The sequence below is a fragment of the Lissotriton vulgaris genome, chromosome 7 (assembly GCF_964263255.1).
Source record: "Lissotriton vulgaris chromosome 7, aLisVul1.2, whole genome shotgun sequence".
In the NCBI taxonomy this organism is placed as follows: Eukaryota; Metazoa; Chordata; class Amphibia; order Caudata; family Salamandridae; genus Lissotriton; species Lissotriton vulgaris.
This window is the reverse complement of record NC_141695.1, coordinates 329,484,858-329,498,236: the sequence shown is the minus strand read 5'-3', so window position 1 is coordinate 329,498,236 and position 13,379 is coordinate 329,484,858. Positions and strand designations below refer to the sequence as shown.

General features: G+C 42.4%; 1 protein-coding gene across 1 annotated transcript in view; it reads left to right on the top strand.

Moving 5' to 3' along the window:
* The window catches only part of LOC147701495 (transient receptor potential cation channel subfamily M member 4-like), a 1,534,183-nt gene that overhangs the window by 697,850 nt on the left and 822,954 nt on the right, over window positions 1-13,379 (top strand). Inside the window, exons 7-9 of the mRNA XM_086929348.1 lie at window positions 369-433; window positions 10,070-10,252; window positions 12,569-12,668. Of these exons, the coding sequence (XP_086785474.1) occupies window positions 369-433; window positions 10,070-10,252; window positions 12,569-12,668 (348 nt within the window). The remainder of the gene's footprint in view (window positions 1-368; window positions 434-10,069; window positions 10,253-12,568; window positions 12,669-13,379) is intronic.

Sequence of the window (13,379 nt, the reverse complement as noted above, 5' to 3'; positions counted from 1 at the left end):
CTTTATAAACCCCTAATTGATTATTTTAATGATACATATGAGTTTGCACCTTTTGAGATTACCATTTTGTTAATTATTTACAGTTTTGAGGTCCAGTTCTGACCTCTACTTCGCATGTAGTTTGTTAAACAGTCCTATAACTGCTCAATGTATAATAGGAATCAATAAACCCTTTGAACTCCAAACTGGTTTAGACACGGATAAGAAAACAGGTATGTTAAAATGATGATGCACTTTTCAATGGTGGTTCAACGGCTAATAATAATTTTCTTAGATTTAAGAATCCTAAGAAATTAATACATGTCCAAGGTGCCGAAATGCTCACAAATGACTTTTCTCATTAATCTGTATGTGTTTGTATTTTGCAGGGAAGGGCAGTATTGAGATCCCAGTCCTTTGCATGCTGATCGCTGGAGAACCCAAAATGCTGGAGGTACTGTAGAAAATTCATCGTTCACTCATTTATTGTGTTTCATGTGATCTATACCTTGGGAGAAGGCTGCAAACTTACTAGTCAGACAGGGATTGTGAGGTGTGCAGCTCAGAGGAAGACCTTCTAAACCCCGACCACCACCCCTCGGTGGCACAAATATAGAGGCTTAGACCAAAGACAGCTGGGCACTCCTTTGAGTTCCACAAATACATCTGATGGCGGAGTCAGCAAAGCTCTCTCTTCAGTAACATGGCTCTGATAGATTCAGCCTGTACATCTGGTAATACCAATCGTCTCCAGTCTTCCAACAGAGCTCAGACTGCTCAACTCAAGACTGCACGGCGCGCCCTCCGGTTACGTATATCTAAAAGAATTGAGCCTCAGGCACCAGTGCTCTCCTGCATATTTGGGTCTGTGTGTAACCCTCAGGTTACACACAGACCCGAGACAGTAGACCTCTTATTCAGGTTATGCAAACTATAAAGCTCAGTTCTAGAGAAGTTGAACCCTCTCGCAAGCTGTGCACATTTGTTAGCGCAGACATAAAACTGCAGGCTCCCTCATGTAGCATTACTTCTTACAGACTCTGCAGAAGGAAGATCCCTCCGTTACACAGTTATTCTAAACTCGGGTCTAAGAGAGCTGACCTATCCCTCATACGATGCACATTTTACTGCATTAATGCACCATACTCTAAAACCAAGGCACGACTCTTCCGCTACTACGAAAATCTCACTGTATGCTGCTATACTGTGTTCGTTGCTGTGAGGTCTTGTAGATGAGGTCGAGCACTTTCTGGCCAATTCTGGCCTTGTTTGTACACTTTGTGGTCTACACAGCACCCAGAGAAACTCTGCCTGTTGCTCGCTGCCTGCAAGTTGTCACGCATTGAAACGTACGACTACCTGGACAGATAGTCTATATCCCTTCCTTAAGTCTAGAAATAAAATTTAATATGACTAAATTAAATCCAAGAAAATAAAGTTATGGAAGGTACAAACCATCCTTAATCACCATTAGCATTTCTTGTTGGTCATTTATTTTGCAAATAAAACCTATCGATGTACTAGTTGCAAAAAACCTCTACGCAGTGAAGTGGTCTTCACCATTTTGGATGGAGTGAAGACATACTCTTTTTTTAATTTCACAACATTTTTTATTGGGAGATTCATCAAAAGAAAAACATTACACACAGAATGGTAACAAATGAAGACTACAAACAGACTGTGAATCATAAGAGAATACAGATCATGGTATATTGATATCACAAAAACAGAAAACACAGTGAATGCAATTAATAGTAAGGTGAATCAGGCATATTGATGCAGTTGGGCATCGACGCCCGTAGGCATCGTTACAGGTATGGTAACCGACACACACAGCCAATCGGGAGAGGGGTGAGGATATGCAGGTGTTAGGTAGGAGCGCATTAGGCCAACAAGTATGGGTTGTAGTCAGTGGGGCATTCCTGAGTGTAGGTGTGGGTTCTCGGGGAGGGGTTCAGCCCCAGAAGACTAGGGCACAACTTGAATGATCATGGGGGTTTATGTAGGTTAAAGTAATTGTCTAGCGTGGACCACATTTTCCTGTGGGGGCGCCAAGGGGTATTCATGAGTGATATGTTGTCGGCGCCTTTTAGGTTGGAGACCCAATTGAGCCAATGTGGATGCCTTGCGGGTGTCCTTCCAATTATTCAGGATTATCTTAACAGCAGCAGTGAGTAAGAGGTCAAGTAAGGCTTTGTCGTCATCATTAATTGTTGAGGCTTTGGTAAAGCCTAATACTAGGGTGGAAAATTCTCGTGGGAGAGAGATGGAAAACACCTTGGCAATGAATTCAAAAATTCTATCCCAATATCCTGTGACACACGCACATTTAAATATTAAATGTTCGAGATCGCCTCCCTCCTCTGTGCAGTTCCAGCATGTGTCGTCATCCCTAATGTTGTGCAGGAAAAGCCGTTTAGGGGTCCAAAAGGCCTTGTGGAGGAGCCAGAGTTTAGTTTGGGAGAGAGTAGGGCTGACTATGTGACGTGTGGTAGATTCCCAAGTTCTGGCCCACTCCGCCTCTGAGATTGGTGTAGAGGAATATGATTCCCAAAATAGTCGTAGTTGTTCAGTGAGGTTGGACTGTTGCGGGCTCATCAGTTTGTATAGTTTAGAGACCTGGTGGCCTAGCCTGTTGAGGGTAGCTAGATAGCTAGGGAGGGATGGTGAGTTGTTGCTAAGTTTCGCTTTGGTGATTGCTACCTTGACGTTCAGGAAGTTGTAAAACTCTATTTCTTTAAGTCCGTATCTAACCCGCACTTCAGCAAAGGAGAGTTGTCCGGAATCGTTAAAAAGTTGGTGTGGGAAGAATATCCCTTTTGCAACCCAGGTTGCATTGTTTAGCGATTTGCCTTTGTATGTCAGTGTGGGATTGTGCCATAGCGGTTTCCATTTTGATCGTTTGAACTGATGCGGTAGAAACTTGCTTACTTTTAGGAGGGCTGCTTTTGTGTTTTTAAATATGGGTCCTGAACATATGGAGGAGCGCAGTGCAATGGTAAGGAATGATGTGGGATCAAGGTACTGGAGGAGGGCCCTTTCAACAGTGAGCCAAACTGGGGTGTATCCTGGTTGTGGCGCCAGCCAGTGTGAGCCCTGTTTGGCGAGGAAGGCAGTCTGGTAGACTTTGAAGTTCGCAAGGTTAACCCCTCCTAGAGTTTTGTCAAGGCGTAATTTTTTAAGGCTAATTCTGGCTCTATTCCCCTTCCATAAGAAGGTGGAAATCAGTGTGTCCAATTTGTGGTGAAAGTCTCCAGAGAGGGTGAGGGGCAGCATCGTAATGAGGTAATTGACCAAGGGGGAAATCATCATTTTGATGGTTTCAACCCGTCCCCACCAGGTGATAAAGCGAGGGGACCAGCCATCAAGGAGCAGTTTAATTTTGTCTAGAGTAGTGTTCTCGTTGTGACAGAGCGTCTCAAGGAGGGAGTCCGCAAATTCGATTCCTAAATATTTAATAAAGTTACTTTGCCATGTGAGGCCAGAGTCACTTAGGACTTCTCTGGTGGTATGTACATTGAGGGGTTTGACCTCCAATTTGTTCCGGTTCAATTTGTACCCGGAAAGGGCGGAGTACATATCAATTGACGCCATAATGGCTTTTATGGAGTTCTCAGGGTCCTCCGTCGCAATTAAAATGTCATCGGCATATGCCGCTAGTTTCACCTGAATGTCACCAAAATTCACACCCGCTATTTCCTTATTGCGTTTAATGTCAGTCAGGAGGGGTTCATGGGCCAGGAGGAACAGTGCCTGGGAGAGGGGGCAGCCTTGTCTAGTGCCTTGATACAAGCGGAATGAATCTGAGAGGGTGCCATTAATGGCGATTCTGGCAGACGGCGAAGAGTAGAGGGCCATAACCATGTTAATGTACGAGGGACCTAAGTTGAAGGTGTGCATTCAATGTCGTAGGAAGGCCCAAGAAACCTTGTCGAAAGCTTTTTCGGCATCTAGAGTTATGGCAACCATTGGATCGGGGGAAGTCTTGGCTTTCTCTAGAATGTGGCACAAAAGTCTGGTGTTATCGTTTGACATTCGATGTTTTAAAAAACCAACCTGTGAGGTACTAATCAGTTTGGGGAGCAAGATATTGAGTCTAACCGCCAGAATCTTCGCATACATTTTGCAATCTAGATTTATCAATGAAATGGGGCGGTAGTTCTTAGTTAAAAGCGGGTCTTTGCCGTCTTTGGGAATCACGATAATGGTAGCCTCGCTCATTGAGGGGGAGAGTGTCTGGAGGATGGGGTAAGCTGTTTGTCAAAGGCCTTATAGAAGGCCGCAGAGAACCCGTCAGGGCCTGGCGCCTTATTACTTTTAAGGGTTTTGATGGAGGATAAGATCTCTACTCTACCAGCAAGTCAGGATCCTTTCAGCACTACTTGGATTACATGTCGGTTTAATAGCAACACATTGTAGTCCAGAGTGTAAAGGTCAACATTAAATGGCGCATTTTTCACAGAACGTTTATATATTATAATGGCTTCTCTTTAATGCATGTAATGACATCTATTACCACTTTGTGTTAATGGAATTGGTAATTCCAGACTTTTAAAACGCGATAGAGTGAGCAGAAGAACATATCTTTCACTAGGGTATTTACCATTTTGTAACCTGATGTCTCATTTGGGTTTTTTCCCATGCTGTTCTTAATTGGGCGCTATTTTTCTACTCTGTCGAGGCATAAGCATGGAGATGCAAAAGATATGTGATTGTATAATTTCCACACATTGTTTTAAAACATTTCCTTTGATAGTAGAGTTCTAATGATTGCAGATTAAACATGGAAATATGACATTTTGATGCATGCAGAATGTTTGCTGAGAAGTCGTGGATCCGCTTTAATCAAAAGTTTAATTGCCATCAGGGCCGGCTTTAGGGCAGTGCGACTGGTGCGGCTGCCCGGGCGCTGACCTGTGGAGGGGGCGCTGCGACCTCAGGGGGGCGCTGTGCTTAGCAATATCTTAGGATAGAAGAGGTGAGGGGAATTTTTGCAGGTGGTATTGAAAGAATCCGAGGAGACGGTCAAGGGACGTATGGGCGCCAACAGTGATTGTCGCACCAGGCACCACCAGCTCTAAAGCCGGCCCTGATTGCCATGGATGTTGCTTGCGCGTAATCGCTGGTGCCCCTTGAACATCTGTTTAGTTGGCTGTGGTTCGGAACTATTCGAACAATATGCTCTATTTTAAAACTGTGGGATGACAATGTATTTACAAAGAAATATCCTCCTCGATAGCATTTCATCCTTGCACTAGTCATTTACTAATGTATTTCTTGGCTTCTGCCTTCAGGTGTTTTAATATGCTACATGTAATCTGCCTTTTCAGTCACTATTCTTCTGATGTGTAAGAATTGGCTGTGCTACACGCACTTTTAGTGTCCAACCCTTAAACTCATATGATGGAAAAGTTGGTTAGGAGTAGATGGTTCATGAGAAACAATGAACTTTTTTTTTCTTTACAATTTACAAGTCTGACACGTTTTGTTTATTTTCTGTGTTCTCATATACTTTACAGAAATGTTAGTGAAGTGGAGTTGAATTCTGCAATGTAACCTTTACAAGCTACTCATAAGCATATTTTCTGGCTTCGATCTGTATTAGTGAAGCAAAATCCAAGTCCTATCCTACCTTGTGCATTGTTTCCCACGGGCTGTGACCTAGTGAACCCTTGCCAGTGTTTGGATCCAGTCTTGCTAGTCTGATCTGGTATTTTCCCTACAGTGTGGCATCTCTATCATCCAATTGTTGCATGTTGAACTCCTGTATTTCAAATTCAAACATATGTTTTTTCTGTTGTATTTCTTATGCATACCCATTGTTGTTCATAGTGAGGTAACTGACTAGATCATTGACTGGCCACATTTATAATGCACACATAGCTTGGCCTCTTTGCTCTATTTTTAAATAGCCTGATAAAACAAACTTGACCTCAGATTTTGGTAGCTGGAAACAGATGTTGCCTCTCTTAAGTCAATCCGTAATGCATTCCAAACATCGGGTGCCTCGGCCCAGACAGAGCCATGTGGATGAACAGAAATGTGAACTGTCAGTAAGGGCTGTTTTTAGCTATTCCAATCCCTATTTGGAGTGCAGGCTTAAACTGTTGAATCTACTTAGAGTAGTGATGGGTGGTTAAAGCATTTGAAGGCCACAGTTGTGGAGGTGTGTGGGCGACAGAAACATGACTTTGTTTGCTCAGGTCGAAGATTAATCTCACAGCTGCATTCTGGGCTCTCGGTAGTTGTTTATCGATGACACTGGCATTTTTGTATGCAGTACATTGCAATAATCTAGTCTCAAGTTGCCCAATTTTTACTTAATGGTGTGGTAGGATGGGTTTGATGTGTGTGTGTAAAAAGCATCCCTTAACCACTGATATGATTTGTGGAAGCATCTTCTCGAAAAGTACATCTAGATTTTTAACTTTCTGTACACGATGCAGGGTCAAATCAAAGTTCTTCATTGAAGCTGGGCTGGTTAATGATGCTCTCCCAGTTTGTCCAAAGATGATAACTTCCGTATTAGCCCCATTGTATTGAGTCGGACACCATTCCGAACTGGATGTTCCTCAGCAGTGATTCAAATGTTTCTGATATAGGGCTTTCAAATGATACTGATATAGGGCTCGTCTATGCTTCCAAAAAAACAGCAAAATAGAGTTTCCTCCTCCATCACAGCCGCCAAAGACTCACAGGTGCCGACAACAGGGGAACACAACATGGCGAACTGCGCATCATCCTCTGCACCCAAGAACTTACTATAACATCTGGATTGATGATGTGCAGTGTACTATAAAGTTCTGTGAATCGAAGAAAAAAAAATCGAATTACTAACTGTGTGCTTCATGTCCTGGAATGGCCTGTGCTAGGCTTTTACCTTAGAGATGGGGCAAACTCATGGCCACAGAGAGAAAACAGTCTGTCCTCCAAACTGATGCTGTTTGTTCCCATTTAGTACTCTCTCTTTCTTTATCTACTTCCTTTGCTCCCGTCCCCTCTCCCCTAAATCTCTCCCCTGCCTGCTACACCACCTAGCCCCCTACCCTTTTGTGCCCTGTTACTAAGCACTCCTTCTCTCCTTGTTGGGGAAAGATCCAATATTTATACTCTGGAGTCTAAGCGAACCCGCTGAGAGAGTCCACAGCGCCAAGGGAACCACTCACAGTTGAGGTATGGTATGGCACCCCTTGCCAAAGCACTCCCTCTCCCCTTTTTGGGGAAGGATCCAGTATGTAGGCCTTGGAGTCTCAGTGACCCCTCTGAGAGAGTCCACTGTGTATAGGGAGCCACTCGCAAAAGAGATAGGGAAATTATACCACTTCTCCTGGGACCACAGTTTACTGGATTTTGGACGCAGCTTTGACTCATTTCCGGTTTGTATCCCATCACCCTTCCCTCCTCCTGCCCTCCTCTTTCCATGCTGCGTCTCTCACCCTCCCCTCCTCTTTCCCTCTTCCATTCTCTGTCTACTTCCCCTGCTCCTACCCCCCTCCACTGAATCTCTCCCCTTGCCTGCTTTTTCCCTTACGTATATGTCCTTCTTGTTTGTCTCAACCTTACATGTAACTATGTTGCCATGCTCTAATAACTGTGTAACCTTTGTAACGGTGTAACCTGCAACTATGGTCTGATACTCATGTTAAGCGCTCTGATACCTCCGGGTCCAGCCAGTGCTATATAAAACCTTTAAAATAAAATAAATAAAAATGTGGTGCTCAGTGGCGTGTCCTCAAACGGCTTAATATTGTATTGTATTATAATTGCATTTATATAGCGTTTACTACCTCTGAAGAGTCGTCAGTGTTTTTTTCAGTGAGTAGCACGCTACTCTGGAACCCATAAAGGATTAGTGGTGAATTAGTATAGTGAAAATATGAAAGTAATTTGAGTGGTGGATATGTCAGTCAGTTCTTTGGATTGAGAAGGATAGTGGAGGGATAGAAGAAGGAAAAAGGGCTGCATTTATATAGCGCTTGCTACCCTTGATGGGGTTTTGAAGCACTTTTTCGATGAGTAGCATGCTACTTCACAACCCAGAAAGGATGGTGGATATGTTAGTCAGTTATTTGGATAGAGAAGGATAGTGGAGGGATAGAAAACGGAAAAGGGTTTGCATTATATAACGCATGCTACCTCTGATGGGGGGTTGAAGTGCTTTTTTTCGGTAAGTATCATGCTACTCGGGAACCCATACAGTGTTATTGGTAAATTATTATGGTGAAATATGAAAGTAATTTGAGTGGTGGATATGTTAGTCTGTTATTTGGATTGAAAAGGATTTTTTTTTTTTGGAGCTCATAGTAGGAGGAGGCTTGGGTGCTGTCAGCATAAGCATGTACTGCACTCTCGGGTCCAAGAACGGGTTAAATAAGGAGCACAAGTAGATACTAAAGAGCTTCAGGGACAATTGTCATAGTAATAAACATACCATAGGCGGAGTTTTGTTCTTTCTGCAGCTAGTTCAACACCAATTTGTCTCCTATTTGTAATATTTTAATAGGCTCCAGTACTTTTTTCTGTATTTGGCTGGCCCGGCAATGGTCTCTATGTGTTTTGTTCTACGGCATCTTACAATAAACCTGCATTTATATTATGGTTGTTCTGAGTTTTCAGAGTTGCCCATTATCTCTTCCCTAGTCACCCTTAAAGTGTGTGCCACATGGAATTAGCGCCAACCTCAGCCACTCACTGAATCATTTTGTGGATAACTGCAGGCCTAGCTGAACGAAAAACCACAAAGTCCTTCAGTATACTAAACTATAAAAAGATAGCGGGCACTCCAGGATGCGAGGTACAATCAAATGTATTTACCACACCAAACGCACTGACTCGTTTCGGCAAAAGCCTTTTTCAAAGTATATATATTAAACACCAAGAAAGATCTTGTGGAACCCCACACCCTTTTGCTTTCAGAGTAACCAAAACAAACTATTACTAAACTAGACAGTTTTATGAAACTATACTAACCAAACTCAACCATACACTCCCACCATTCACAACAGATGGGTGTAGTTCCCTAAAATGAGCAAAAACAAACTAAGATACACAAAGCTCTACAATACCATTCTAAATGTAGAACGTGCTCTATGAATGATAAATAAATAGGACATGAATGGAGACAGGTTTAGGTACCTTCTTCTGAACTAAACTATTTACACGTAGCAGATGAGGCACTAAAAAGAACAGCACACATCACTGTTGTCAATAACAGTCCAAATCGTACACGTGGCAGATGAGGCACTAAAAAGAACCGCACACATCACTGTTGTCAATAACAGTCCAAATCGCTCACTGTCAGATCGCTCACTGTTGTCACATGCTCACTGTCGTCAATAACAGTCCAAATCGCTCAGTGTTCTGCCACAGGTGCACAAGTTGACGAGATCAGCCACCACAATCCCTCGCTCAGAGACTACTAAAGTTCTCCCACTATACATTTCAAAATATCACTCCGCACTATTATGTGACTCAACTTGAAAATAAGATTGAAAATGGTAAATTTAGGAAATATACATGACTGTTGAACCTTTTTGACTACTGACGCGACAGAATACGAGATGGTCTGATGTTAATGTGTGACAATTCCTTTATTTGTGATTCATTTATAATCAGATTTGCTTGTAGCCTGAACTATGTAGTCGGTCTCGTCAGTAGTAAAAATAGATTTGACCATTTTATATATAACCTGGATTTACCTTTTTCGATCTTTTTATTTTCAACGTCACTGACAGAGTGCTGAATTATATTTTAAAACTCTGAATTAAATTATTCCTTTTTGTCATAGGCTCAAAACTATTGTGCTTTCACAGCTTTCTCTAGAGGAATTATCTCGTCACCATGAGTAAAAAATCTGCAATTGCAATCCCTGGTGTGCCTGTGGGATTTAGACACTGTACTTATAGCTCATTTATTTTTATGATTTCAACAGCCAACCGAACCAGTGTATAGTGTTCTTTTGTGGCTGAAGCCGCTGAAATAATTCAGAAATTCTTGAAATGCTTGCTGTTACCCATCGTACCCGACAAAGTGCCCAGAACCTGATGCTATGTACCCTCTTCTTGAACATGGTGCATGTCTTCTTTTGCAGCGGGTATACAATGTGACCAAGAGCACCATCCCATGCCTCCTCGTGGCTGGGTCAGGAGGGGTGGCCGACTGTCTTGCAGAAATCCTTGAGGACTCCATCAGCATGGACTCCATACGGGATCTGGTGGAAGAGAAGCTCGCGCTGTATTTCCCTGGTGGAAATATGAGCAAAATGGTAGACTTGGTAGGTGTAAGCATCTTGCACTAAGCGAGAGAAAAACGGAGAGGGTAGATGGACACTGGGTTCATGGGGAAAGGGTTTGTATATTTTTTGGGGAGTTTGAGGTAGGAGTCCAATGGGGTATATTAAACTCAATCTTAATCTGTTGGCCCAAGCCCATTGTTGTTAAAAGTCCTCCAGGGACATCTAAACAAATCTTTGCTTTGGTGGTGGGTGTTTTGTTATTCCAAGGTTGAGAAAATAGATGGAATTATCCAGGGAGGGCTGCTGGAGTGGTGGTGTTGGAGGCAAATCTTGATCTGCGATTTGTCAGATACTCAAATCCGACTACTAATGTCTTCCTCCTTTCTAACCTCAAATTCACTTTCCCTCATTAGAATTTTCCCACTTTTATTTTTATTGTTCCAGAAATTAATTCGATATTAATCGGTCAGAGACCTAGAATTCAGTGAACTGATTAGCTGACAGGATCACTGCATGGGAACAGTGTGTCCCGGCCAATGTTGCGCTCTGACAAGACTGCCCTTGCTGCACCCCTCTTTGTCCAACTACCCCTCCCAGGGCCTATTCACAAACTGCATTTTGTAGTACGTTTAGTAGTTTGACATTAGTACTATTAAACATACTACAAAATGATACTCACAAAACATGTGTTTGAAGGTTTATAGCGCCAGGACACCTCAGGGTAACAGAGCGCTTTAAAAATCTTTGTAACATTAACGTTCCACCTCTTCCTCTCCTATATTTTTCTGTGCAGGGATCTCCACCCCCATTGCACAGTCTCTGCACAAGTAAGTATACTTTTTAGTAGTAAATGATGGCAGGAAAGGAGAAGCAGCAGGAAAATAGGAAATACTACTAAAGCAGAGGGTTAAGGAAGATTTAAAAGAGTATTAGGGAGGGGGTTTAAGGATGCACATGGCCTAACTTACAAAAGAGGAAGCACATTTCCATTCACAGACTGCACTTCCAAAGTAACGTCAGCCAAAAATTAGTCAGAATGTTTGTAAATGTACTCCTGGTCAGAGCTAGACTAAGACCAGCACCACACATGCCCACTCACGGTTACTGCAACACCCTCCCATAGAATATAATGGAGGTGGGGACTTAAAATAAAACCCTAGAAGAAATACTGTAAAATTATTCCAAATAGTTACAAATATAAATACATTTAATTTAAAGTGAATAACGTTTTTAGAAATTATTGAAAAACAGGTTTTGTATTTTAACATACTGTACCATTTTTGTAAGTACTTTTCATTAAAGTATAATTAAGTTATTTTAATTAATTATACAGATAAAGTTTAATTAATATATAACAAAAATATATATTTTACTTCAAGTGAGATTTTATATTTAAACTTTAAAAAAATCTAATGTATTCAAAATAATTACATTACATTTTTTTATTGTTATTAATGCTGAGGTATTTTGTTTTTTCTTTTAAAATAAATATATAAAGTTTATTCACAATAATATTTACCTCAGAAAATATATTTACTAACTTTTTTCAAGTTAAATAAACTATTTTACTTTTCCCTATGATTTACAATAGGGCACTCTTGACCACCGGTGCCGTCGCAACTGTATCAAAATCCTTTTGCGATTCAGTAACAGGTGACCAAATTGCAAAGTGGGTCTAGAAATGTTACCAATCACAATTTGGAAAGGCGCGCATAAGGAGTTTCATCCAAGTTCCTATTTGCAATGCCATGTACAAATGATTTACAAACACAGTTTTGGTTGCAAATCCTTGTCAGGTCATCGATTCCTCGAAGGACATGGTAAACCATTTGTAAATGGGATGGGGTCCCTATGTCTGTGACCTCTGACCCTTTGTGACTGATAGAAAAAGAAGTTTGTTTGGGAGTGGGCAGTGGTCTAAAAGCACTTTTGTTTCTTAAATAAAGACCGATTTCCGTTATTGAACAGAGGCTGCTTTTAAAATATAAGTACTTTATTTAAATTTGAACACAGACAAGGTGACCCTAGGAGGAAGCCATCATTGTGATGGCACACCACCGGAAGGAGTTGCAATGTGTGACCTACCTCCTAAATTATGAAGCGTTAAATTGAATTGTGACCTAATCTGAACGGTTATTTTGCAGACCGGCCTGTTAGTACATAAGTCAGTTTACAAAATCTGAATTACTTCACAAAACATCTGTGCTCAATTTGCTACAACATTTTGCAAATTAAATCTTTGTACAGTGGTCACTTTAATACTGAATATGTCCTTTCAGTTTTCAGTTTGTGTAGGGTCAGTGCCATGGTCTGGAGTATATTGTTATGTTTGTAATCCTGTCTTTGTATGTCAAGGTGGAAAATATCGTGGCAAACCGGGACCTGGTGACTGTGTATTCTGACCAGGATGGGACAGAGGAATTTGAGAGAGTCATCTTGAAAGCTCTTGTGAAAGGTGAGGTTGTTGTTAGACATCTTCCTATTGGTTGGTACGCCACCATATGCATTATCAGAAGTGTAAAGCTAGCCCACTCTGTTCACTGGTTGGATTTATCATTACTTGTCTTGTAACCAGGCCAAGCTATTTATATACATGTGTTTGAAGCTGATCCAGGTTATGTGAAACCACAGTTTACCATCAGTTAAGTTAAGGCATTCAATGTGCTGTTTAGGGCTCGCGTAGCGAAAGACCTATTGTTGCCGACTTGCCGGGAATGTTGGACAGGGGATGGGCACGCGCTTTCCCTCAGCGATTTCACCTCGTGGGCGTGCACGTCCAGCCCTGCGCCGTGCACATCTCCTGTTCTGCATTCCCAGCAAGTCAGCCTCTCGCCTCTCTCGATCGCGCGCGCGCACACACCCACACTCACGCATGCACACACGCACGCACCCACACACACGCATGTGTGCACACCGCATGCACACACACACACCCCTCCAACCCTTACCTCACCGGGCTCTTGTTGCTGCACGCGATCTGCTGTCCTTTCGTCTCCTCGGTGTTGGATGTCTTCGCCCTTTAGCTTAGGCCTGCACTATCGAGGAGGGCAGGAGGCGCGCATCCCCGAATGCCAGAATGACTAATGTCCCCTCACTACCCTCCCCAGCCCCTCATGCCCCTTCCCACCCCGCTCTGAAGAGGAGTCCCCGGGAGGCGGGTTAAATT